Raw genomic sequence first — 23,260 nt, 5'->3', positions numbered from 1 at the left:
AGATGATACTTGTGGCATTTCTTCATTGTCAGTGTTTTTTCAAATGGGTTAAGCAGACCTGCAAGTACCTTGAGAGCTGTCTTGTAGAATAAGAAAGATACCAGGAGGGTAAAGCTCCAGATTGTCTGCCTAGCTTCAGCTACAACAGCTTTGCTTCATCCATTGCATTCATTCAGCAACAAATAAGCACTTATGGACCAAGTTTTGTTTTAGCTGATGCAATATATTAAGTATCCGTGTTATATTTGTTTGGAAAAATAAAGAAAGAAAAAGAGTTCGACTAACCTTTAAAAAAAACCTTAAGAATAGTTTGGGAAGTCATCAGTAGAATAGAGAGAGAAAGAAAAAGAAGGACCCAGGTTGAGAAACTACGATTTGGATTTTTTAAGAGTCCATAATCTTTTCCTTCCCAAAGGACAGATAGCTCTGGTGTTCCACACAGCCTGAAGTCACCTACCATATAAAGATAGTCCTAGATGTTATGAAAATGCCAGAGTTTTCAAGGAGCTGTGAAACGCTGTCACCATCAGATTCCTGGACAGTGTAAAAATGTACTTCTTTTTTATTTCAAGAACTGGCAGCTTTTACTTCTGAGTCATTTCTGAGTTGGTTGATGATGTTTCAGTTCTCTTGAGAGTTCAAGCTAAAAGAAGATTAATCTGCCTATTTGAAGACACCATTTATATTTGAGTTCATTACATGTTTTACTATAAAAGAAATTTGGAATACACAGTATCCAGGCTTATTTCAGTTACTGAAACTAAATTCAAGCTCATTTTAGTCCAGTTCTGAACCCGAGTTAACCTCATCAAACAAGCTTTTCCGACATTCAATTTTCTATAGATTCAAGGTCATATATATTTGTATGAATGCAAGTACAGAGTTTATGCATTCATCAAATAGTAATATCTCTTTGTTGAAGTGTTTTAGCAATAGTGGCCTGTACTGCTAAACTGTAGTCTCTGTTTTTATTGCCCGTTTGCTTTGAAGACATTTCAGTATAACAGCCTTTTCTGTATTGAATCTGAAAATGAGAAGAAGAGAAAAAGTATTATAAATTGGACACATTTTGTGCATTGAACCTATTAAAGAACCAAGTACCTAGCGTGGATGCTCTTGACTTACTTTGTTACTGTCCTTTCAATCTCTCTTTTCTCTTCTTCATTTAGTCTTTGAAGAATGGATTCCAAGAGAGAAAAATGAAAGTTAATGTACTGAGCCACCTAAGACAGAAAGAAAAAAAAAAAAAAAGCAGAACGTTTATGTGAGAGGTGCTGAGTCAGAAGGGACGCAAAGACAGATTTAGGGTGACAGTATCCGTACATCACTGCTAATTTCTTCTGCATCTTTATCCATGAGGAAAATGCGAGCATTGTTTTTGGAAGGTCCCTGTAGGAGCCTCTGCAGTAGGGGAATGTCTGTCTCTTTTAGCCGTCTCTGTTCTGCAAACGAAAACAAGTGTCAACCACAGTCAGGAGTTCGCACTAGAGGAAAAGAAGGAAGATAATTTTCCCATTCATTTTCTTTCTTTAGTTTACATGGAAAGAAATAATATCGTATATTTCAGTTTTTAATTTATAAGGACTTTAATTTTTTTTATGTGCTTGGAGATCCAGCTTTCTGTTTCTTAAAGTTGTTCTGACATCAAAATGTATTATTTTATTCAACTTCTGGCTCAAGCATTGTGGCACATAAGTTATAACCTGGGCTGTTTCTACAATCTGACATTTAAAATTTTTCATTTTTGAGGTTTTAAAAAATTTCAGTATCGCCTTATATCCTCTAATCTATCATGCTCCGCTGGTAGCACCCCACGCATAGTGCCTTCCCAATATTCTGCTTCTAACCCTTTACCCCCATCACAGAGTTCTGAATATGCTTCTCTACTGAGGAAGAGAGAGCAGCCCCCCCAGTGTGTCAGACCCCATGCTAAGAAAGAGGCAACAACAAGGACAGAGAGAGAGAGAGAGAGAGAGAATAGGTGTGCAATCGTGAATTCCATAACAGCCAGAGCAAGAAGTGAAAGCCCAAGAGAAAGAAGTACAGAGGTGAGCAAAGACAAGGGTACCTAGCAATTCCTGGAGAAGCCTCCATTGATTCCCAGAGGTGCTGGTCTCCATTCAGATAATTTAATGTCTGGCTAAAGAGCGAACCCTTTTGTATCATAAACTCTTATTATTCTTAGGTTACCTTTCCTGAAATTGTAGAATATAAATAATGGTCTAAAACCCCCTCCCCTCCCTCCCTCCCTCCTACCCTTCCTCCCTTTTTTCCACAGAATGAAGTAAACTGCCCTTCTGCCTTCCCATGGGCAGAAAACCGTAACACGCTGGATCAGGCACAAAGAGTGATCAAGCTTTCTTACCTCCTGTTGCAAAAATAATGTAAAGAGCAAAATCCTGGGGACTATTTTCAATCTGTCAATGGGAAAAAAATGAACACACATGAATTCTTTGTTGTCATATGATGTAGTCTAAGCTGACTAGACCCAAATTATGCATCTTGTTTCTTCACTTCCATTTTTCACTTTCAGACGGAAAACCTTCTCGGCTTCCCTGGGGATAATGTAATTTCTCAGGGAATAGTTACTAAATGGTGCTATACACAAGAAAGAATCCTTCAGCACTGAACATCCAATTTAGATTTACACGTTCATAGATCTTTTTTAGAAGAGTGCATTTATTTGTCTGCAGTTAAATTATAGACAAGATATTTATAGCTCAGTTTAGTGATGAAGATTACCTTAAATTTTTGAAGAAGTTGCTTTATTACTTCTTCAGTTCTCATGTTACTGTTTATTCTGACCTTAGTTTCTGAACCAAAGGCTGGAGTAAAAATTGATGTCTAGAAAAAAAAATTGTCATATCAGTCCTTAAAATTATATCAAACTAACAATAGTCATTATCTTGAACTTTGGTCTTCTCATGGGGCAAAAAATACAAGGTCACCTGTTTAAAAATATTTGGGTTTTTGTTTTTGCTTTTCTTTGTGGTTGTTGAATATTATGTATCCTTTTAAGGAGCTTTATATTATTTAGAGAGTAAGTCAGGTAAAACATCATTTGAGGACATTCAGGACATTTTCACCAGGTAATCACATCCCTCTTCAGGGTAGTTTAAGATTTCAAAATAAATCAAATATTATAACCAAAAACAAACTAAAAGCAACATGAATAGGCTTTTTCAAACTCACATGCCATGCCTTCCTACTGCTTGAGAATAATCATTCTAAATTGATTTTAGCTTGAACTATATGAAGTAACTGCATTTTGGTAGGTCAGAAACGTTCCAGTGTTGGTAATTTCGTATGGTTCAGCGTATATTTCAACTGAGTGTTGGGGTAAAAGTACTAACAACTGAGGCTCTAGGAGAATGTTTCCTACAAGTTTTTCTAATCAAGAGTCAGTTTTTCAGATGACACATGGTAAAAAGTTTCTATGATCAGATAAATTTGGGACATGCTTCTCAGGGATTAGTAATGTACCATAAAACCATCATAACAAACATATAACCATGGATTCTGTACTCACAATTTGATCATTATCTTTATTTTAAAATAAATAAAATCCCTCTTAAATATAATACATATTAATAGCCAATGGAACACACTGGCAAAATGAGAAGTTTGATTTATGGGAATAAGTAGGCTTGTGGCTGACTCTTTTTTTATGTAAATGTTAGTGTCCAAATGTCCTTTGAACCAACCTTTATCGTAGCCCTTACATTATTCTGACATTATTGTTGGCATGTTGGTTTCTCTTCCCATGCCCTGAGCTCCATGCTGGCAGAGGCATCAGCTGACTCATCTGTATTTTTCTAATGCGTGGCACAGTGCCTGCCACTTAGGTGAAGTTCACCTGTCACGTTGGTTAAGAACTTGAGTTCTGGATCCAGACATGAGTTCAAGTTCAGAGTTACTACTTCAAAATGGTGTGATCTAAAACAAATTGCTTAAGCTCCATGAACCTCAATTAACTCATATGTAAAGTACAGAAAATAATGGTACCTGCTTCATAGGATTGTTTCAGTGATTAATGAGATAATTCATTAAAAATCTATTTAAAACACTTAATTTAATACCTAGAACATAGGAAGTGCCCAGTAAATGTTAGACATAGTACTACTATTGTTATTATTTTTAATTCTAAGTTAAATTGAGTGGTATTGTTAGTGCAATAGGCAACATTATTTTAAATTACATTAATGGAATTATCACTCACTTCATGGTTATAGAAGTGTCCGTTAATAGAGGCCCTGTGGTTCTGTCTGTCTTTTCTGCCCATCATTGGAGACTTCCTCCTTTTTCTCACCAGGGTGGCTTCACTCATGGTTCTATAGAGCAGTGGGGATTCTGGTTCTTCATTTGCATGTGGCTTCAGAGTGCTGCTGTGATAAGATAAATAGTCTGGGAAGAATAAAGATTATAAGCCCATATCATTTAGCTGCCTATCTCCTTGTATCCTGGGTGGATTTGTATATGTTCTCATTAATTTTAAGAATATTGCTATTTCCTGGCTTTTAAAAAGCATTATAGTCAACTGCTTGGCTATATGTCTGCTTACTAAATGTTGTTTGAGACTGACTCAGCAAATCCTCCCAGTGTCTCGTCTGAAATTTTTAGGTCCCATAAGAAATGAGCATGATGATCGCATGTTTGGTGTTTGAGCGTTCTTTCAATCTTATTTTGAGGAGAGTGCATTACATGGCATCTCAGAATATAAGAGCTATAAGAAGCCTGATACTCTATCAGAGTATGATCTCTTATAGTTGAGATAAAGTACAGTGAGTTGAAGTGGCTTTCCACGGACACCATACTTATCAATGACAGAAGCAGGTCTAGATCCCTATTTTACTTTGGCCCTCAGTTCATTGGGCCTGCCCTAAAAAAGAGACATTGGGCCTTGTTTTCCCTACAGAACTACAGAAAGATCCTTGAGAAGCCATTTATGTGGTATGTAGAGCCTTGAAATTTGTTCCCATCTTTTATAAAAGCAAAAGGAGGCCAGGCTTGGGGGCTCAGGCCTGTAATCTGGGAGGCCAAGGTGGGAGGATTGCTTGAGCCCAGGAGTTCGAGACCAGCCTGAGCAAGAGCGAGACCCCACCTCAACTAAAAATAGAAAAAAATTAGCCAGATGTGGTGGCGCCCACCTGTAGTCTCATCTACTTGGGAGGCTGATGCAGGAGGATCACTTGAACCTGGGAGTTTGAGGTTGCTGTGAGCTACGCTGATGCCACAGCACTCTAGCTTGGGTGACAGAGCGAGACTCTGTCTCAAAAAAAAAAAAAAAGCAAAAGGAATAGGATATTTTGGACTAGTGCCTACTAGTAATATATCACAGAGATAATTCACATAATAGTCTTTCCAGAACATTCCAGAAGTATATGAATGACTTTTCCCCTTCATTGCCCACCATTCTATTATTTATTGTCATTGGGTTATATACTCAACAATGATCCATAATCTACTAGTCAAAATTTGCTTATTGAGTGATTACGATTTCTATAGCAGATTTTTAGAATATAAAATTATAGCTTAGCATTGTACTGACCTAGTCTGTACTGGGTGGGCAGAGAGTGTTTAAATGGAACTGGGCAAAGCTACGGTGTATTGCTAGCCTAAGATACAGAAGATTCAAATTTGCCTTCTTCCCCATCTTCTGCTTGTATCCAGATGATAGATGCACCTTTCCAATCTCCTCAACTAAGCATGTTGTTATGTAATAATAGGGCCATCTGGTGGCATTTGTGCTCTATTTTACTTTGAGATTTTAAATCATTTTCCATTGTAATTAGGGTATCATCAAATAGGCATGAAGTATTTAATCTTTCTTTAGTGCTGGTGCTAAAATACAAATAGATTTTTTTGTAGTATCTTTAATGCTAAAATATTGGGATTCCCTTGGGTTTAATGGGTACTCTTAAAGAGATAATTGGAAGGGCCCATATATAACAAGATGTCAAGATCCCTTAAGTCCAAGATAAGGGAAACCTGGAAGGAACATTATGTAGGATCTAGGTTCTGATAGAGTCAGCAGAGGAGGCAAAATTGATAATAGTTTGAAAAACAAACAAACAAACAAACAACTAAACAACTAATGCTGGAAGTGGTTGTTAGGCGAATGCAGTTATACCAGTAGGACACCCTTGTTCAGTCTAACCTCCCCCTGGTAATATTGCAGCCCAGTTCAGGTCCATGAACCCTGCGCCCCCTCCCACTTCCAGCTTCAGTCATCAGCATCTGCTCCTCCTTGAATCTGTTTATGTGATAATTACATCAAAAGTCCACGTGAAACACAAAATATGCCTGAGTCTCAGCAGATTACAGCTACAACATCATTATGATGACTATCACACTATAGTCATTATTACTACAACTACAAATGGTACATGTCACAGGCGCTGGCATTTCCTATTGGTTTGCCAAGTTTGATATGAATCTTTCATACTTAAGTACATTTCTCTTTCTTAAATAAATCTTTGAAAGAACTACATCATATATAAATTGACTCCAGTATATCTGCTTCTCTCTGAGAAGTGATGTTATTTAAATATCTATTAACTAATTAAAACATTTGACTTCTAAAAAGATAAAGGATTAGGTCTGAAGGGCTTGGTTGAACATACAAAGCTACTGAGAATAATAAATGATCCCAATCCTTGGGGAAAATATTGAATGATTTTATGGATACAAACTCTTCAAACCATTAGTTCTCCCTAATCTAATAAATCTAAGTGATGATGTAATTTTTAAAAAATAATCATATTTTTATATAGCAAAGTAAGGTTCTTAAACATCATATAAGCACTGTAGTGACTTAAGTTACTATGCTTCTAAGAGAGTTTCTTAAATTATATGTACATATATATATATATATATATATAAAATGAGTTTATTGACTAGTGGCGTGTAAAAGTGGTTAGATATCAATATGTTAAGAGTCATACTTTACACGGATACTGACCTTCCTGGGAATTCTTTGTTTCAGACACTGGAATCTGGGTCCTGTCCATCTCACTAATACGATAAAGATCATCAAATTCTCCCCAGCGTGTCATTCTCCTGAAAAGTAATAAATCTTATAAATGACATCAATTCCATTCATATGGAGGCCTAGGATGGTATTTAGATTTACAATATTAATATAATACTACTTGTGGGCCTTTGTAGATAGCTATATCATAAAGTTGTAACAATTTTATGATCTTATTAAAATTATATTCACACCAGAGTGATCAGCATGTGTTTTAAACACTTCCTATACTATTAAAAAAGCGTATCTTGTCATCTTGACACAATAATTCAGTTACACACTGAAACACAAGGTTACATATTGTATATTCTGTAAAATGTCCAAATGGAATTAGTAGAAGCCAATATGATCAATCATTATAAAGATATTTCATAATATTCTTAGGAAAGTTTAAATATAAAAGTGTCCTTCTGCCAATATGTGTTGAGTACTTACTGTATTCAAAGCATTGTTAGGTAGAGTGGCTCTAAAATAATAAAATATTGTACCTATCTTTAAGGCCCTTGACTATTATGAAGAATGAAGTTCACAAGGGAGGAAAATATATGATAAACTTTTTTGATGGAAAATTGATTTTGTACAGAATACTAGCAGTTTTCGATGCATTCTAGTGCCCAGAATAAATAAATCCTGACAAATGCTTATTTTTACAACTGGTCAACACTCATTTGTATTTTATTTATATGGCCTTAAACAAGTTACTTATCCTTTCTGTGTCTCAGTGTCCTCACCTGTAAAATGGGGATGATACTAGTATGAGGTAGAATATGGTGGTTGTGGGGATTAAAAGAATTAATTTGTATAAAATTCTTGAAATAGTGCCCTGCATAGAGTAAGCACTGAATATGCATTAAAATCATTATAATTATCCTCGTCTTCATTGTCGTCATCATCATAATCACCATCAACTGTAACCATCTCATTCATGGTGGGGCAAAAACCATTAGGGATCGAAGCATTCTTGGATCTCTCTGGGCAAATGGACACTACTATTTGAGAGTCTCTTTTATAATGTCTGTTTTCCTTATGATGAAAAATATTCACCTATAGGGAATTTGTGGCATTAACTCTATCCAAATGTCATTGGTGGCAACAAAAAATACTTATTAATACTAATAGTAATGAATATTTAAAAAATCATCCTTTTTCCTCTTTACTTTTGAATTCTTTTGAAGTCTTTTTATGCTTATTATATCATTTGACTTTCACAATAGCCTTACGAAGTATATAAGGCAATTCCAATATATTTGTTAAATTTCTAGCAAGCTTTACTATCCAGAATTTAGCCAATCCAAAAAAATGTCATGCAGTCCAAATACAGGTTATAATTTTAACTCAAAGGAGAACTATTAGGTCCTGACTCAGAATCTCATTACTCTTAAGGCTGATAGAGTTATCCATTTTCTCCAGTCGATAGCAGATTTATAATCAAAAGGGGCAGGTATAATTATCATAGAAGGAGGGTTAGCAACAGAAAAGACAGAATACTAATGAAAACAGAAACTAAAAATGCAAAGCCACCTGATGTTTCCACACGGGGGAAGATAAGAAACACTAACAGTGCCAGACCCAACCTTGGAAGATGTGGCAGTTGTCCTCCTCACTTTCTTACAGCTTTGTGGTGCCACACGAATACAGGGGCCACACATAGCTTGCCATATTCAGAGTTTGGTTCCTTTTCCTCTCTACTATCTACATCAGAGCACACCAGTTTTCAGCTCTGCATTGTATAATTTGAAGTGTCACCCCAACTGTGCACATGACTAAGCTTGAGGGCAGCTATCCAGAGTTTTCAAGAGAAAACTGGTTAGAACTTTATGTAATATCCAATATTAATAGCTTAACTTGCCCAAACATAGGAACTGTTTGCGTTGCTGTGACCAAACTTCAGGATGTAAACCATTTGCAAATTTCACCTGTGGGGAACTTTTCTATGAGTTGCCAAATAAAAACGAGGTAGAAATTTGACAGACAAATAGAATATAATCACGTCCCCACCTTTATTATAGGAAAAAAAAACACTATTGACATTATTCAAATGTACACCTGTCCAGTTTCTGCTGTTTAAGTCATGCTGCCGTGACTTGTCAAAAATATGCAAAATCTGACTTTGGAAAGATATTAACAATAGAAATGGAAAAAATAGTGTAAGCAAACATAACCTTAAAGAGGCTGTTCTTTTCTTTTTATTAATGAAAAATTTCCAAAACACTTGGACCAGATCTGAAAGATCAAAGTACTGCCCATAGAAACCTTCCCATAAACGATAACAAGTGGTCAGAGCTCAAACAAACTGATTTATTTTTAAGCTCCTACCACTCCCATGAAGTTGATATTTCCTCAGCGTGACTCATGTCAAACATAATTAAACGAGCATGACAAGACTGATGATTCTCTCAAAGGGTGAACTGAAAGACACACACAAGATTGCAGCTTTTCCTGCAGCTGAATAGACAACTTCCACGTCATTCACTCTGTGTTCACCCACTGGGACATCAAATTTGTGGTCCTAAAAGAGCAGAGGTGCAAGTTCTGCCCCCAGATGCCCAGTATGGGAGAAGGAACATGGGAGAAGTTTAAGAATAAGGAAAAGTTCATTTCTTTATACAATTGAATACGAGGCTCAGAATTTAGATAAATGTTACCTTAAGGGTGGCAGCCAGAGTAAGGGTGTCTAGGACTGAATTGAAGGGGGAAAAAAGGACCTTGGGTGGCTAAGGGCTCCGTTAGAGAACCAGAGGCCAGGAAAAAGTCATTCCAAATTATGTTGTACCTGTCTGCCTGAATGCTCAGCTGATTCTCATGAACTATTATTGGCTAATAAATCACAACTGAATCTAATGTTGCTCTTGGGTGTATATGAGTCTGTGTTTATGTAAAAGGAGTGAAATTTTTTTTCTGCTAATTCTTGTGCACCAGAAAAAGCTGATGCACTGTAAGTGTGTATAAACAATGCAAATGCAAATGGATTCTATAGAACTCCAGTCCCCAACCTACCTACCAGCTGCTGCAGACAGTACCGGTCTGTGGCCTGTTGGGAACCAAGCTGCACAGCAGAAGGTGAGTAGCTGGTGAGCCAGCGAAGCTTCGTCTGTATTTACAGCCGCTCCCCACGGCTTGCCATCCCTCCCAACCCCCACTGGCCTGTGGAAAAATTATCTTCCATGAAACGGGTCCCTGGTGCCAAAAAGGTTGGGGACAGCTGCAGGTGTGTCATGAGGATATTATTTTGTAATCTGCTACAGTATATGGAGAGGCATCAATATTACCTTGTCTACTTGGGCTCTTGAAACTCATCCCAAAAGTCAGAATTGCTGGGAACAAGTGTTTTGAATTTGAGAAATTAAAAAATACCTTGGTTAATTATAATATATTGTATATTTCAAAATAGCTAAAAGAGGATTTTTTTAATGTTTTCACCATAAAGAAATGATAGATATTTGAGGTGATAGATATGCCAGTTTGCCTCTTTTGCTCCTTCTACAATGTATACATGTATGAAAACATCACATTGTACCCCATAAATATATATAATTATCATTTGTCAATTAAAAATAAAATACAACCTTAAAATATCTTGAGATAGCCTCAAAATAATAATAGCTTAATGTGATATTATAAGTGCCTTACTTCATCTCTTTGACATCTTTCTTTAATTCTCTATACTTATTAAGTTTTCATGAATCAAAAAATTAGAATGCATCAAAAGGAGCTGGCTGCTCAGAGAACTTTGTGATGAGTTCTTAGGTAATATGAAGTATGATAGCTAATTTTGTGAATTCATATTTTGTACAGTTTTCTAAAAGCAGGGTCCCTGGGTAATTTCTCTTTTTTTTTTTTTTAGACAGAGTCTCACTCTTTTGCCCTGGCTAGAGTGCCATGGCATCAGCCTAGCTCACAGCAACCTCAAACTCCTGGGCTTAAGCAATCCTCCTGCCTCAGCCTCCCGAGTAGCTGGGACTACAGGCATGTGCCACCATGCCAGGCTAATTTTTTTTTTCTATATATATTTTTAGCTGTCCAGATCATTTCTTTCTATTTTTAGTAAAGACGGGGTCTTGCTCTCGCTCAGGCTGGTCTCAAACTCCTGACCTCGAGCGATCCTTCCTCCTCGGCATCCCAGAGTGCTAGGATTACAGGCGTGAGCCACCGCACCCGGCCAGTAATTTCTCCTTTTAAGTGCTGCTGCTAGACATTCAGATCATCAGCCCCATCCGTCACCTGGTACCTGAAGTGAGGGACGCAGGGCTTCCTTGGGTGGCCTAAGGCCACAGCCTCTCTTCGGCTCTTCCCTAAGTGCTGGACCCTGAGCTCATTGGCAATCCTTAGCTTGCTTGGGAGACTAGTCAGACAAGACAGATAGAGAGACAGAGTTGTCACAACAAAGCAGAGGTAATTCAACCACAGGCTTCTGGGGGCTTTGCTCTACACTATAATTTGAAGTCCCACCTTGCGCCGGGCACACCGCTGGGCATTGGGATGCAAAATGAATAAGTCACACTCCCCACCACCAAGAAGCTTTCACTATAGAGAGTGGAGATAGGTGCATAAAAATATAATTGACTGTGTGCTCTGAACGTGATATAGAAAATTTGTCAGTGCACCTAGTGCAGACTAAAGGATCAGAAATAGCTTTCTGGAGAACATGTTACCTGATCTGATTCTTAAAGGATTGATAGAAGAGACTCAGCAAATAGGTGTCACAAAGCCAGTAGACTTCCAGGCAGAGAGTCAGGAAAGCAAGAAACTACAAGATATGTGTAGGGGATTGCAAAATGTTTAGCATTGCTGGAGCATGATGTTTAGAAAATGTTGGCAAGGTGAAAAATCACTGTGGAGCTTAAATATTTTCTCCAAAGGAAAAGCAGACTTCCCTGAAGGTGATATCTTGTTTTCCTTCATTGTGGCCAGAGATCAGAGAGGGAAAATTGTCCTGGCAGCATTTTCTCCATCCTTCCCTCTGATAGAACTCCAACTCATCTAATAATGGATGGGAGGATGAATGGTATGAAGAGAAGGCTTGGTATCTCAATGTGTGCACAGAGGTGAGATGAGTTGGAAAGTTAAGGACTAAAAAGGAAGGCAGGAAGGAAGGAAGGGAGGGAGGGAGGGAGGGAGGGAGGGAAAAAAGTAGGAAGGGAGGGAAGGGAGAAGGAAGGAAGAAACTTTTATGGGTATGATTCTTGCTGAGAATATTTATTAATTTTTCTAAAAATTGTAAGAGGTAATGAAAAAATCAGTCCAAATTGGATATCAAGGTACAGTTGCATAAACCCACAAAGGGAACAGTTTTGTCTGTTTATTTAACTTCAAATGTGCTTTGCGGTCCTCTGTTGAATGGGATCAGGGCAATTGGATAGAACATAATTAAAAGCCCTTTGTTCCAAGGAGTGGAGAAATTTAAATTTTATCCCCTATAAATTATAAATTTTGGGGGAGAGTAGGCCGGGGCTAACCAAATTCTGCCTTTTGCTGTGTCTTTTCCGATGAAGGAGCGCCGTCCCCAGGAGAGACGCAATACAACAGAGGGGCCGAGAGCACAGGCTCTGGAGCCTGTAGGACTAAGTCCAGTCCAGTTCCGCCACGTGGTAATTTTGGGATCTTGTACCAATTACCTCACTGCAAAGAACACTGGTTTCTGAACATCTTCTTCATGGAGTTACTGGAGAATTATGCAAAAGCTTAAGCTTCCCTCTTTAAGAGTGCATACAATAAAAGTAGGTACGCAGATCATCTTCCAATGAATTAAAAACATGAAAGACAGCTTACCCTCCGCTGGAAAGGAAGTCTGGTGACGTCAACATCATAAAAGAAGGAATTTGCTTCTCATCTTGTATTTTCAGCTGTATAGGTCGTTTTACTCCCCAGAAAATGTCCAGCATTCCTTCAACAATTAGTTTGCCATCCTCAGTCTAAGGAAGAAATCAATAATCCCTCCAAATTGCTTTTGTATTATTTACAAAAGGTAAATGTTTTCACTGAGGATGAACGGAAGATGTAGAAATTAAGTCCAAAAGAAATATTAATATGTTAAAAAAAATCAAGGGTAGATTATTTGCCTTCTGAAAATTTCTCTAAAAAATAATTCTGTTTTTAAAACATTCTTTTATTTTTGAAAACAGCTATGTCCAGCAAAGTAAGTTATAACGGTGATGGCATGTCCAGCAGAGAGGGCATGGTACGTTAAAATGTTTTCTGAACTCTGATTCTTCGATTAAATGGAATTTGAATTGTGTAATTCTGTTTAATTTAAAATTAAAGCAAATTTAAAAACTATACTAAACTAGAAATCAGAAGAAACAGCTGAGAGACTTAGCAGCTGTCTCCTCATTTCTGAACAGAAAAAAATGCAACTCACAAAATTATTATGCAGAACAAGTAAAATAATGTACATGAAAAACACACTGTAAATGCAAAACCTTATAGAAATATTTTTGTAAAGTCAGTAGCATTTGAAGGATTTATTTTAAATTAGAAATACTATAGTATAAAAAAAGAAGGAAATACCATGCAAACAAAGAAAAATTAGCAAACATGGATTGAACATTGCTTATACTGTGGATATAAGGAAATATAACCAAAGTGCATTCCCATAGAATATATTTTCTATAAAAATATAATCTATCTTTCTCTTTTATGTGTAAAAGTTCTTTTCTGTTGTTAAAGTAATGTGTTACTGTTATAGAAACTTTGGCAAATATAGAAACTAAGAAGAGTCATATGCCAATCATCGAATTACTGTTGTAGCAGCCATTAACTACTATATGAAAAATCAATTGTTAGACAACATACATACTCAATTCTTATTTGAGAGCATAAGGAAAACTCCAGACTCTGGAATCAGCCAGACCTGTGTTCGAGCCCTGGCTTTGCCACTTACCAGCTGTGTGGCCTTGGACTAATCACTGACCACTTTCAGGCCTCAGCTTCCTCTTCTGAAATATGGACATTGTAATAATTCCTAATTCACAGGTAGATGCTCAGTAAATATTGCCACTTATTATTTCTTTGGCTGATCAACCTACTTTGGAGTTACTCCTGAAATAAAGTTTTGTTCCTTCTCCCACTTTTGAGTTCACATTTCAGATTACTAAGAGGTCAGTTATTTTCAACAAATATAATTTATTCTTTGAAATGGCCAGATACGATGCAAATTCCATGGGTTAGTTATTTATGTATAGGATCCTTTCTTTGCCTAATTAGATCCCAGTTAATCCTTTACATCAAAAACTCAGATTAACTGCTCTTCTGAGGTTATCTAATTCTTACTTTCAAGAAGAAATATTCCAACTATTATCAAACAAGGCTGTTTTTTATATAAGGAATTTCAGAATATTTTCTAATATCAGAAAGTATCTCCTCAGAGATTAACTAAATAAACCATCCCTGAAGGCTTATTTACACTGTCTAGTCTCATTGTCTCAATTCTTACACCTCTTCTCTTCTGAATCTATTCTGCACCAACATCCTTGGTCATCTCAAGGATCCTTGTATACCATCTCTAAACTAACAGCTCCAAACTTTATATCTCTAGCCCAAACTTTCCCCCTGAACTCCAGTTATCAAACAGCCTACTCAACATCAAACTTAATGTGTTCCTAATTGAACTCTTGTTCTTTCTGACATAGATATTTTCCTTCCTCACCCTTCCCCAGCTTGGTAAATAGCCCTTCATTCTAGTTGCTCAGGTCAAAAATTTTAGATCCTCCTCTTTTTTTTTTCTTTCACACCTAACATTCAATGCATCAGCAGGTCCTGTCAGCACTACCTTAAAAATATGTACCTAATCTGGCCACTTTCCCCACTACCGTTCTGGTCCAATCTATTGTCGTTGCTAGACTGGATTATTGCAATAGTTTTCTAACTGGTCTACCTCATTCTTTCTTTGCCCCTCCACAAACTCCCAGTAGCTAGAGAGATCCTTTCAAAATGCAAGTTAGATGTTGGTGACACCTAAACTCAAACATTTTCCTAAAGGAAACAAACTTACAGCATGAACTTTGTGGAGAGAGTTGAATTAAAGTATAAATCATTGTTTTCCTAAACTTTTACCTTTTCCCAAATTTTATATTTTTATAATTACATATATTAAAGATCTAAGATATAGGACAATATTTAAATAATTTAAAATTAGGCCCATTTCTTTATAAAGGGAGTAGTGATTTGCTTCAGTATATTATTAAATTTGGAAAAGTAATTGAAATACCAATTGAATTAATCATGTAAGCACAGTAGTACAGGGCAGACTGCTTTGCAAATTTCCATCTGTCCAAACTGCAGATTTAAGCCAGATCTTGGTGGCCTAAAGTCCATGCTGTGCCATCAGATTTGAAGATATGTCAGGAGTAGAAAATTCTAATGATAATAACAAACAAACAAAAAACACCCAACAAAAATAAAATGTGATAACAGTACTTTCAGTTCATAAAGGTATGAGATAGAAAGAAATGGTCCAATGAAATCTTTACTGTTTTATCACTTTAACTTAATGTAGGTCATTGAAAACTGAAGCATTCTTAGCATATCAACACATGCTGAAGAATTATTATGATACAGTACACATTGATTGACTCTAACTTGTTCATTTTAACAACCAGATTAAAAACTCAATGTTACAGATATGTCAGGATTTATTTGAATGATCCACCATTGCTAGAGACTTAAGATATCTTCAAATTTTCTCAATTACAAATGATGCCTCAGTGAACATCTTTCTATATGAGTTCTGGTGCATTTGTAAGGAAGTAGTATGATAGATTTCTAGTGGAATTGCTATTCAAAAGATATTCATACTCCATTTTTTTTGAGACAGAGTCTCACTCTGTTGCCTGGCCTAGAGTGCCGTGGCGTCAGCCCAGCTCCCAGCAACCTCAAACTCCTGGGCTCAAGCGATCCTCCTGCCTCAGCCTCCCGAGTAGCTGGGACTACAGGCATGCGCCACCATGCCCGGCTAATTTTTTCTATATATTTTTAGTTGTCCAGCTAATTTCTTTCTATTTTTTTAGTAGAGATGGGGTCTCGCTCTTGCTCAGGCTGGTGTCGAACTCCTGACCTCAAGCGATCTGCCCGCCTCGGCCTCCCAGAGTGCCAGGATTACAGGCATGAGCCATCGCGCCCGGCCCCATACTCCATTTTTAAAACAGAAGGCAAACATGTCATTAAAATTGTTTTAAAATGCTTTCCTATCTCAAAAATGCCTAGAAAGTCACAAATGTTCCAAGCCTGGGATTTTGTGATGTAGTCTAAAAATAAAAATCATAATCAAGTTAAACATTCACCTGTTTCTCCCCCAATATTTTTTTTGTTGAATCAAACTGCATTGTATTTCTTTGAGGAGCTTACCTGATCATATAAAATATGTAGATTTTTCTGGTTCCCATAAAAAATGTTATATGTCTTCAATAAAGAATTAAGTTGTTCCCTGCAAAAAAAAAATACATTCAGTAACAATCTGTCTTAGGCTTTGTACACTATTCTGGTGATGGTTACGCTAAAAGCCCTGACTTCAGCATTATACAATTCGTCCATGTAACAAAAAACACTGTACCTCCTAAATCTATCAAGATTTAAAAAAGTTAATAAAAAAAATAAATATCCAACAAGAAAACAAACAAAAAACAACAAAAATAAAAATAAAATGTGATAACAGTACTTTCAGTTCATAAAGGTATGAGATAGAAAGAAATGGTTCCATGGAATCTGTACTATTCTATCCCTTTAACTTAATGCACGTCAGTAAAAACTGAAGCATTCTGAGAACATCAACACATACTGAAGGTGCTAATTCATAAATAAATAAGGGAACATAATTGAGGGCAAGAGTGGTGAGAAAAGTGTTTTGTAGCAGCAGGCAGCCATGGAATAAACTTGGTTTCATGTTTCTTTTTGTTTTGCAACATTTAACCAACCGAAATTAAGCCCCTGGAGCATGCCTGATAGTGAGCTTCCCACTGGGGATACAGCAGTGGTTAAGGAATGGTCGCTGTTCCTGAGTGATCCCACCCTTAGTGGCAGGTGGGCTCTGGCAGTGGGAACATTGGCTCCTGCCACACCTGGATCCCCTCCCCTCCCCTCTGTGTCTGCAGATCTTGAGATGTTTATCATCTCTCCCCAGGATTATTGCAACAGCCTCCTAAAAGCCTCGCTGTATCTGCTGTCCATTCTCAACAGCAGGAACTATTTTAGTGCAAACCTGACCATCTCTCTCTTTTACTCAGAATTCTCCAATGTCTTCCAATTATTCAGATTTAAAACCCACATTCTTACAGTGACTTAAAAGGCTACATGTGGTTTGGTCTTCTGTTCCATCTTCCATCTCATTTCCTGCTACGCTCAGCTGCAGGCCTCCCTGATATTCCTTGAACCACTCAGGGCACACTCCCATCCTGGGGCCTTTGTACTTACTGGTCCCTCTGCCCGGAATGATCTCTCTCTACACTTTCACATCACTAGATCATTCATTTTCTTAAATTATTTAATCAAAGTCACCTTCTCAAGAAATCCTTCCTGATCACCTAATCTAAAAGTTCACCTTCTCTCAACATTTTATATCCTGTTTTCTTCCTACACCTCTGTCCCTAAGTCACCATCTAACCCTCTCTATATTTTACTTATTTATCTTATGTTCTGTCTCATTCTTGAGTGTTGCTCCACAAGGGTAGGGGTGTTTGTATGTTCTCTTCACACTTATTCTGTGCCTGGAAGAGAACTTGGCGCACAGTAGGAACCAAGCAAATTCTGGTTGAATGAAATTATCAGAAAATTCTTATTCCTAAAAGACAAAATAACAAAAAACAAAGGTGGAAAAGCTTTTTTATATGAGTAGTTTTATTAATATAAAAAAAATCCAGTGGTATTAAAATTGCAAGTATTTCAAGTGGAGTCCCTTTCGTCTTCAATATCTGTCTCCTTCTCATAAGAATATTAGCTCCATGAGAGTGGGGAGGTTGGTCTATTTTATTCATTTCTGTATTCCTAGTGTTTAGAGCAGAAACTTACTTATAGCAGGCTCTTATTCAAAAGACATCTGCTGAATATTGAACGACAGAATTCATATATATTGATTTTTACATGGTTGAAATCATATAAATGTGTTTTTTGCCTTGGACTCTTCTGACTTGTAATTTTCAATGTGCACATTTCCAAAGATTGACACAAGCCACATAGTTATCATAAAAAAGATTCCACAGACGTCTTTCATGCTATTGTTCCATTTCCCAACTGGATTACTTTAAATTTTTAATGTTAATGAACATTTCTCTTCTAAATATCATTGGGCACACTGATTTTGTTCCCCTGGGGTCGTTTCTGTGGGATATTTTGTAAAAATTATACTACTGCTAAAGAGCACAAACACTTTTATAACTCTCATTATTTAGTGCCAGGGCACCATCCAGAAATTGCAGGTTCATGTGGGTTTGTTACTCTTGATGTGCTGAGCTGGGAGAGTTGTTATGAAAGCAAATGAAGTTTTACATGACCATATTCCCTCAGCTTCCATCTCTGATAAAACCGCATTATATAGTGTGGTGCAAATAGCCTTCGAAGTCTGTACCTCAGGACCATGTACAGTTGGAAAATGTTTCTGTACCTGAACAGAGCCTGACTAAATCTTCTTCAATTGCAGTAAGACTCCAGATGACTCAGGGGGTTGACAAACTGTGGTCTCGGGTTGCCTGTTTCTGTAAATAAAGTTTTATTGGAATATAGCCACTCTAATCTGTTTGCTTATTGTCCATGGCTGTTTTCCTGCTATAACTGCAGAGCTGAGCAGTTGTCTCTAAAATATTTATTAATATAACCTGGCCCTTTGCAGAGAAAGTCTGCCAACCCACAACCCATGTGTAATAAGATACTATAGAAATCTTCCATATTTCTCTCACCTTGAGCAGGATATTTCTGATTAAGTATTAATGGCATTTTGAAGCATTTTGAAGTGTGGAAGAAGATTAGAGCTCAGTAAACTAAAGTACTGGAATGAAATTAGGTAAGCTAATGGCAAAATATAAAGTAAGGAATTAGAAAAGAAAATTCAGAAGTTGAGTGAACAGATGATGGCAATGGTGAACACATTCCAAATATTTCTTTTAATCATGTATACCCTACCAGAGGATCTTTTGAAGATGATTAGTGTATGCACCCAATGAAAAAATGGGTCAAATATAACGTGGGAATAAAATGTTAGCCTGTAACATTCTAATTTGACTTATTGGCATCAGGGGCACAAGGAGCTAAAGAGTGATGGTCAAATTGATCATCTGCATCTGATTCGCATTTCCCTCTCTGGCAGAAGGCCTGCACTAATGGTCCTTTATTCATTCAGACATGCCATAGTTGCTGTGTGAGCACAGGCAAGAGGTCTCAGTCATATTTGGAGGGTGGGTGAGAGCTTCAAGGAATAGTTGCTGCCTACAGTGAAAGTTGATAGATAAAAATTAAACAAGAAAAGAGTGCAAAGAGCTTACTAGGACATGTTACTATTTCTATAGTTTGTGAAGAAAGCTCAGAGAGTTGGGACTCTAAGACCATAACATATCAAATGGAGAGTGGTGAGCATTGAGCCCTGTGAACCATTTTAAGAAACTTAGAATTCACTCTGAAGGGATTGGGCAGCTGTTAAAGATTCTAGGCAGGGGAAAGACATGATGATACTGCTAGGCAGAGTGTGGAAGAGGGATTTCAACACAAGACAAGAGGGAGACAGCAAGATGAGAGAGATCATTGTGACATTATTAGGACAGAGGTGCAGGAATGAGGCTGATGTTACAGGAAAGGTGATTGAATGTCTCACATATGTGGGAGGATCCAAAGTCTATAAGGGACCTAAAATAATTATAGGGGTTGTATGGTTTAGAAGATTAAAGGCAATCACCACAGTGTTATCGGGGCAGTCACTAGTCAGTAAGTGCGACACTGATTTAATATACACTGTGACCGATCAGTGGTAATTTTAACAGATTTGTTTTTCTAGGATCCTCCTAAATGTTCCATGTGGACCCCCTCCAAAAAGAGAAATAAAATATGTGCACCTTTCCCCCTCAACTCCTAAAGAGTTTGCTACCCAGCGTAGAACACACTGCTGAGCATAGATTTTCAATGGCTTTACAAAGCCTTAAAGTGGGTGATAAGAAATGGATTCGATTAATATATCCGGTCTTCTCAGTTTACAAGCTCCCAGCCTTGTGATGTCTAGAAGCCACAGGGATGTCCAAGAAATAGACATGGTTCAAACACATTTTATATGTGACACACAAGGAATTGATTTTCTAAGAAAAGGCCTAATGTTTTTGGAACATTAAATACTGCATCCCAATATATAACAAGGATATTTTAAACATCATCACACACTATCCAATAGGGATGGTGTTTTCATTGAACTGAGGAATACCAAACTTTCAGATAAACTGGACTTCTAACTAAATGAAGGTGTGATTGGTAAGTTTCCCCAGGATAGAAGCTGGCACGCTGCCACAGGCAGTGCAGGGAGAGGATGCAGGTAGACACTGAGGGACACCCAGCATTCTTCACCCCTGGAGGACAGCTGGCCAGGGAGGGATGTACCCCAGGGGTAGCAGGTGAGGGGGAGGAATGCTGAGGAGCCCCTGGGGCTCCTGTTCCTTTAAGGCTCCAGCTTGGTTTTAATGAGTAATAATGGACCCAGAGTCAACCGTAAAATGCTTAAATGTCCTTTGTACTTTGTGGCCTGAATTGCAGCTGCTCAGCAGATGGGAATTACCCACATGCTGACGTTTGCCATGAATAATGGACTTGGCAAGAACCGAGTTTCCCAATCTTATCAGGCCATTTAGCTGGCCAGAAGAAATAATTTTTGTTTGATTTTATAAAACTGTAATCTGCATGGACATGGGACAAGATGATGGGTGGCAGGGAAATATGCCTTGCAGTCACCAATAGAATGGATGTCAAATATTAGTTGTCACAAAGTCTTTCCTCTTGTTTTCATAATGATTTACAGCATCATTAATTGGATATCCTATTAATTCCCCGGAAATCAAAGAACCTTGTCCCACTCTTTACAAAGTGATTCTTACAAGTTGGATCCACTGAGGGCAGGGCAGAGATACTGTTGTACAGTGCAACCCAACGCACACTTCAGACACTTCCACGTGATACAAATAAACTTCAGGGGAAAACACAACCCAAAGTAGCCACCAAAGGCACATTTGGCCCTTGGCCATGCTCGGCCGTGTGTGCTTCCTGAGTTTGTGTGACTTCTGCTTCTTGGAGACTGGCTGAAAGATGTTCGTAGTTCAAATCAGACAGTCACTGAACAGAAGCACAAGGAACAGCATCGTGCTGTGTGCGTTGCCACGCAGGAAAGTAAAACATTTGAAACGGTCTCTTTAGCAGATGGAAAACTGGGGCACTTTAGTTCTTATCCCCCTATTGATTTTGTTCATAATGTTAAATATTAGCAATGAGATGACTGAACAATGTCATATGTCAGGTTCAAAAAACTGAATTTAAAACTTTATGTTTGTTTTCATAAAATAACTATGAATAAAACATAAAGATAACATAAGTTGATTATTTGCTGGGAATTAAGGTTGTGATTTTTATGTCATGTGTTGTAATTCTGAATACTTTACAGTAAGTGTGCAATACATTCATGATTTTTTTCCATAATTTTAGGTCTCTAAAAACATAATATAAACTCTTGTATGTTTCTGGAAAGGTAGAATCAGGAAATAAGAGGGCAACAGAAAAGAATTAAAGAAAGCCTTATCATTAAGCCATCTGCCAAGACAAACCATCATTCTATGTTACTGACGTCTGCAAGCAGTGGCAGAACTCTCTGAACCCGCTTTTTCCTGACATTGCTGTCCACTGAATTCTGGAATTAAAATTGCACACTTCAGCCCCTCTTCCCTAAACAGCCATGGCTCCAGGTCTTCTTGCCTTTGGTCTCATTTCCCGACTCAAAGGATGAAGAGAGAATGGCTTTCAACCTTTGCATAGAGACCCTCCTCAGCTAGCAAAGTAGGTTATTCCCATTTCCATTGCAAATGAAGGGATTGGGTTCCAAAGTCTGAAAACTGAGAAGCTGCAGAGAGGAGGGCTATCTTGATTGAAGTAAAAATGCAAACACTAAATTATCAGGGAGCTCTGAATTCTGTCTAACTCACCTGACTTCAAAGCCCTGGGGAGGGGCACAGGTGCCAAAGGGGCTGCCCTTTCTAAAGAGGAAAAGTTTCTAACTTTTCTAGCAACTGTGCCAGAGTATCATTAATGACTGCTGGTGGTTGGGACGGCAGTTCCTCTGATCTGTTTGCTCCGGTTTTCCAAGCAGTTCTAACCTCAGACCTTAACTCCTTCAGTGCTAAAGACTGAAACAAAAGGACCTAGGAGTTTCATGCAATCTATTAGTGATCAAATCAATAAGGTAATGAAAAGGGCAGACTTGCAAAAATAACAGGAAAATACCTAATCCTACAATTTCCCCAGGAACAGCTAAAGATCCATCCTGTAAGTTCTCTCACTAACAGGCACCCTGCAGGAGTTCTGTTTTGCACAACTTCTGAAAAGAGCTGAAGAGACAGAAAAGAGATGTACATCTCTCTCTTTCCAAATTGTTTTTTGGAGAATCTGCTTTTACAAGAGTTCCTAAGTAAATAGCAGGAGAACAGCTCCAAGCCTCAACCATCTCAGAGGACAGAGTCATATCTCCTGCACTAATCCCTTCTCCAAGCAAAGGCGGGAAACCAACTCTTGGACTTTGACAACCTGCCCATCCTGCTGCTGTTTTTTGCTATCAACTGATAGCCAAATCCGCGGGCCACTTGGCTTCAGGGCTGCCCACCCCCCTTCTCTTTCTCTGGGATGCCACCTGGTCCCCCTGCTCCCTTTACCCCACCTTTCTCTTCTCATTCACTCTCTCAGTCTCTCTATCTTTCTAAGAAGATAAAATAAACTTTTTCACTTTCGTATCTCAATCTCTGCATGAGAACTCTTTCTCCACCTGCCCCGTGAGCACCTACTACGCTTTCCACCCTAACAGTCATTTAACCACATTTGTCTCATTCCCCGCACATAACCACGCTTGACTGCTTTTGGCTATTTTGGAACTTCTGTATTTTCTGGGACATTCATGGTTTCAACATTGCCCCTGTTAAAAATTGGCCCTGGGGCCAATGCATAGCTGGGTCCCCAGCTCCTAGGACTCAGATAAGAGCAAAAGGATTAAAGATTAAGGAACAATTTCACAGTATT

At 37.9% G+C, this 23,260-nt stretch overlaps 1 protein-coding gene across 1 annotated transcript in view; it reads right to left on the bottom strand.

Moving 5' to 3' along the window:
* Positions 1–354: 354 nt before the first annotated feature.
* The window catches only part of RASSF6 (Ras association domain family member 6), a 33,842-nt gene continuing 10,936 nt past the window's right edge, over positions 355–23,260 (bottom strand). The window contains exons 3-10 of the mRNA XM_069458221.1: positions 16,373–16,451; positions 12,800–12,942; positions 6,962–7,056; positions 4,220–4,404; positions 2,366–2,417; positions 1,324–1,442; positions 1,126–1,223; positions 355–1,024 (exon numbers count right to left, since the gene is read on the bottom strand). Coding sequence (XP_069314322.1) covers positions 949–1,024; positions 1,126–1,223; positions 1,324–1,442; positions 2,366–2,417; positions 4,220–4,404; positions 6,962–7,056; positions 12,800–12,942; positions 16,373–16,451 — 847 coding nt within the window. The 3' untranslated portion in view covers positions 355–948. The remainder of the gene's footprint in view (positions 1,025–1,125; positions 1,224–1,323; positions 1,443–2,365; positions 2,418–4,219; positions 4,405–6,961; positions 7,057–12,799; positions 12,943–16,372; positions 16,452–23,260) is intronic.

The sequence above is a fragment of the Eulemur rufifrons genome, chromosome 24, assembly GCF_041146395.1.
Source record: "Eulemur rufifrons isolate Redbay chromosome 24, OSU_ERuf_1, whole genome shotgun sequence".
NCBI classification, from domain to species: Eukaryota; Metazoa; Chordata; class Mammalia; order Primates; family Lemuridae; genus Eulemur; species Eulemur rufifrons.
The sequence above is the reverse complement of the archived record's forward strand: the minus strand, read 5'-3'. Positions and strand labels throughout refer to the sequence as shown.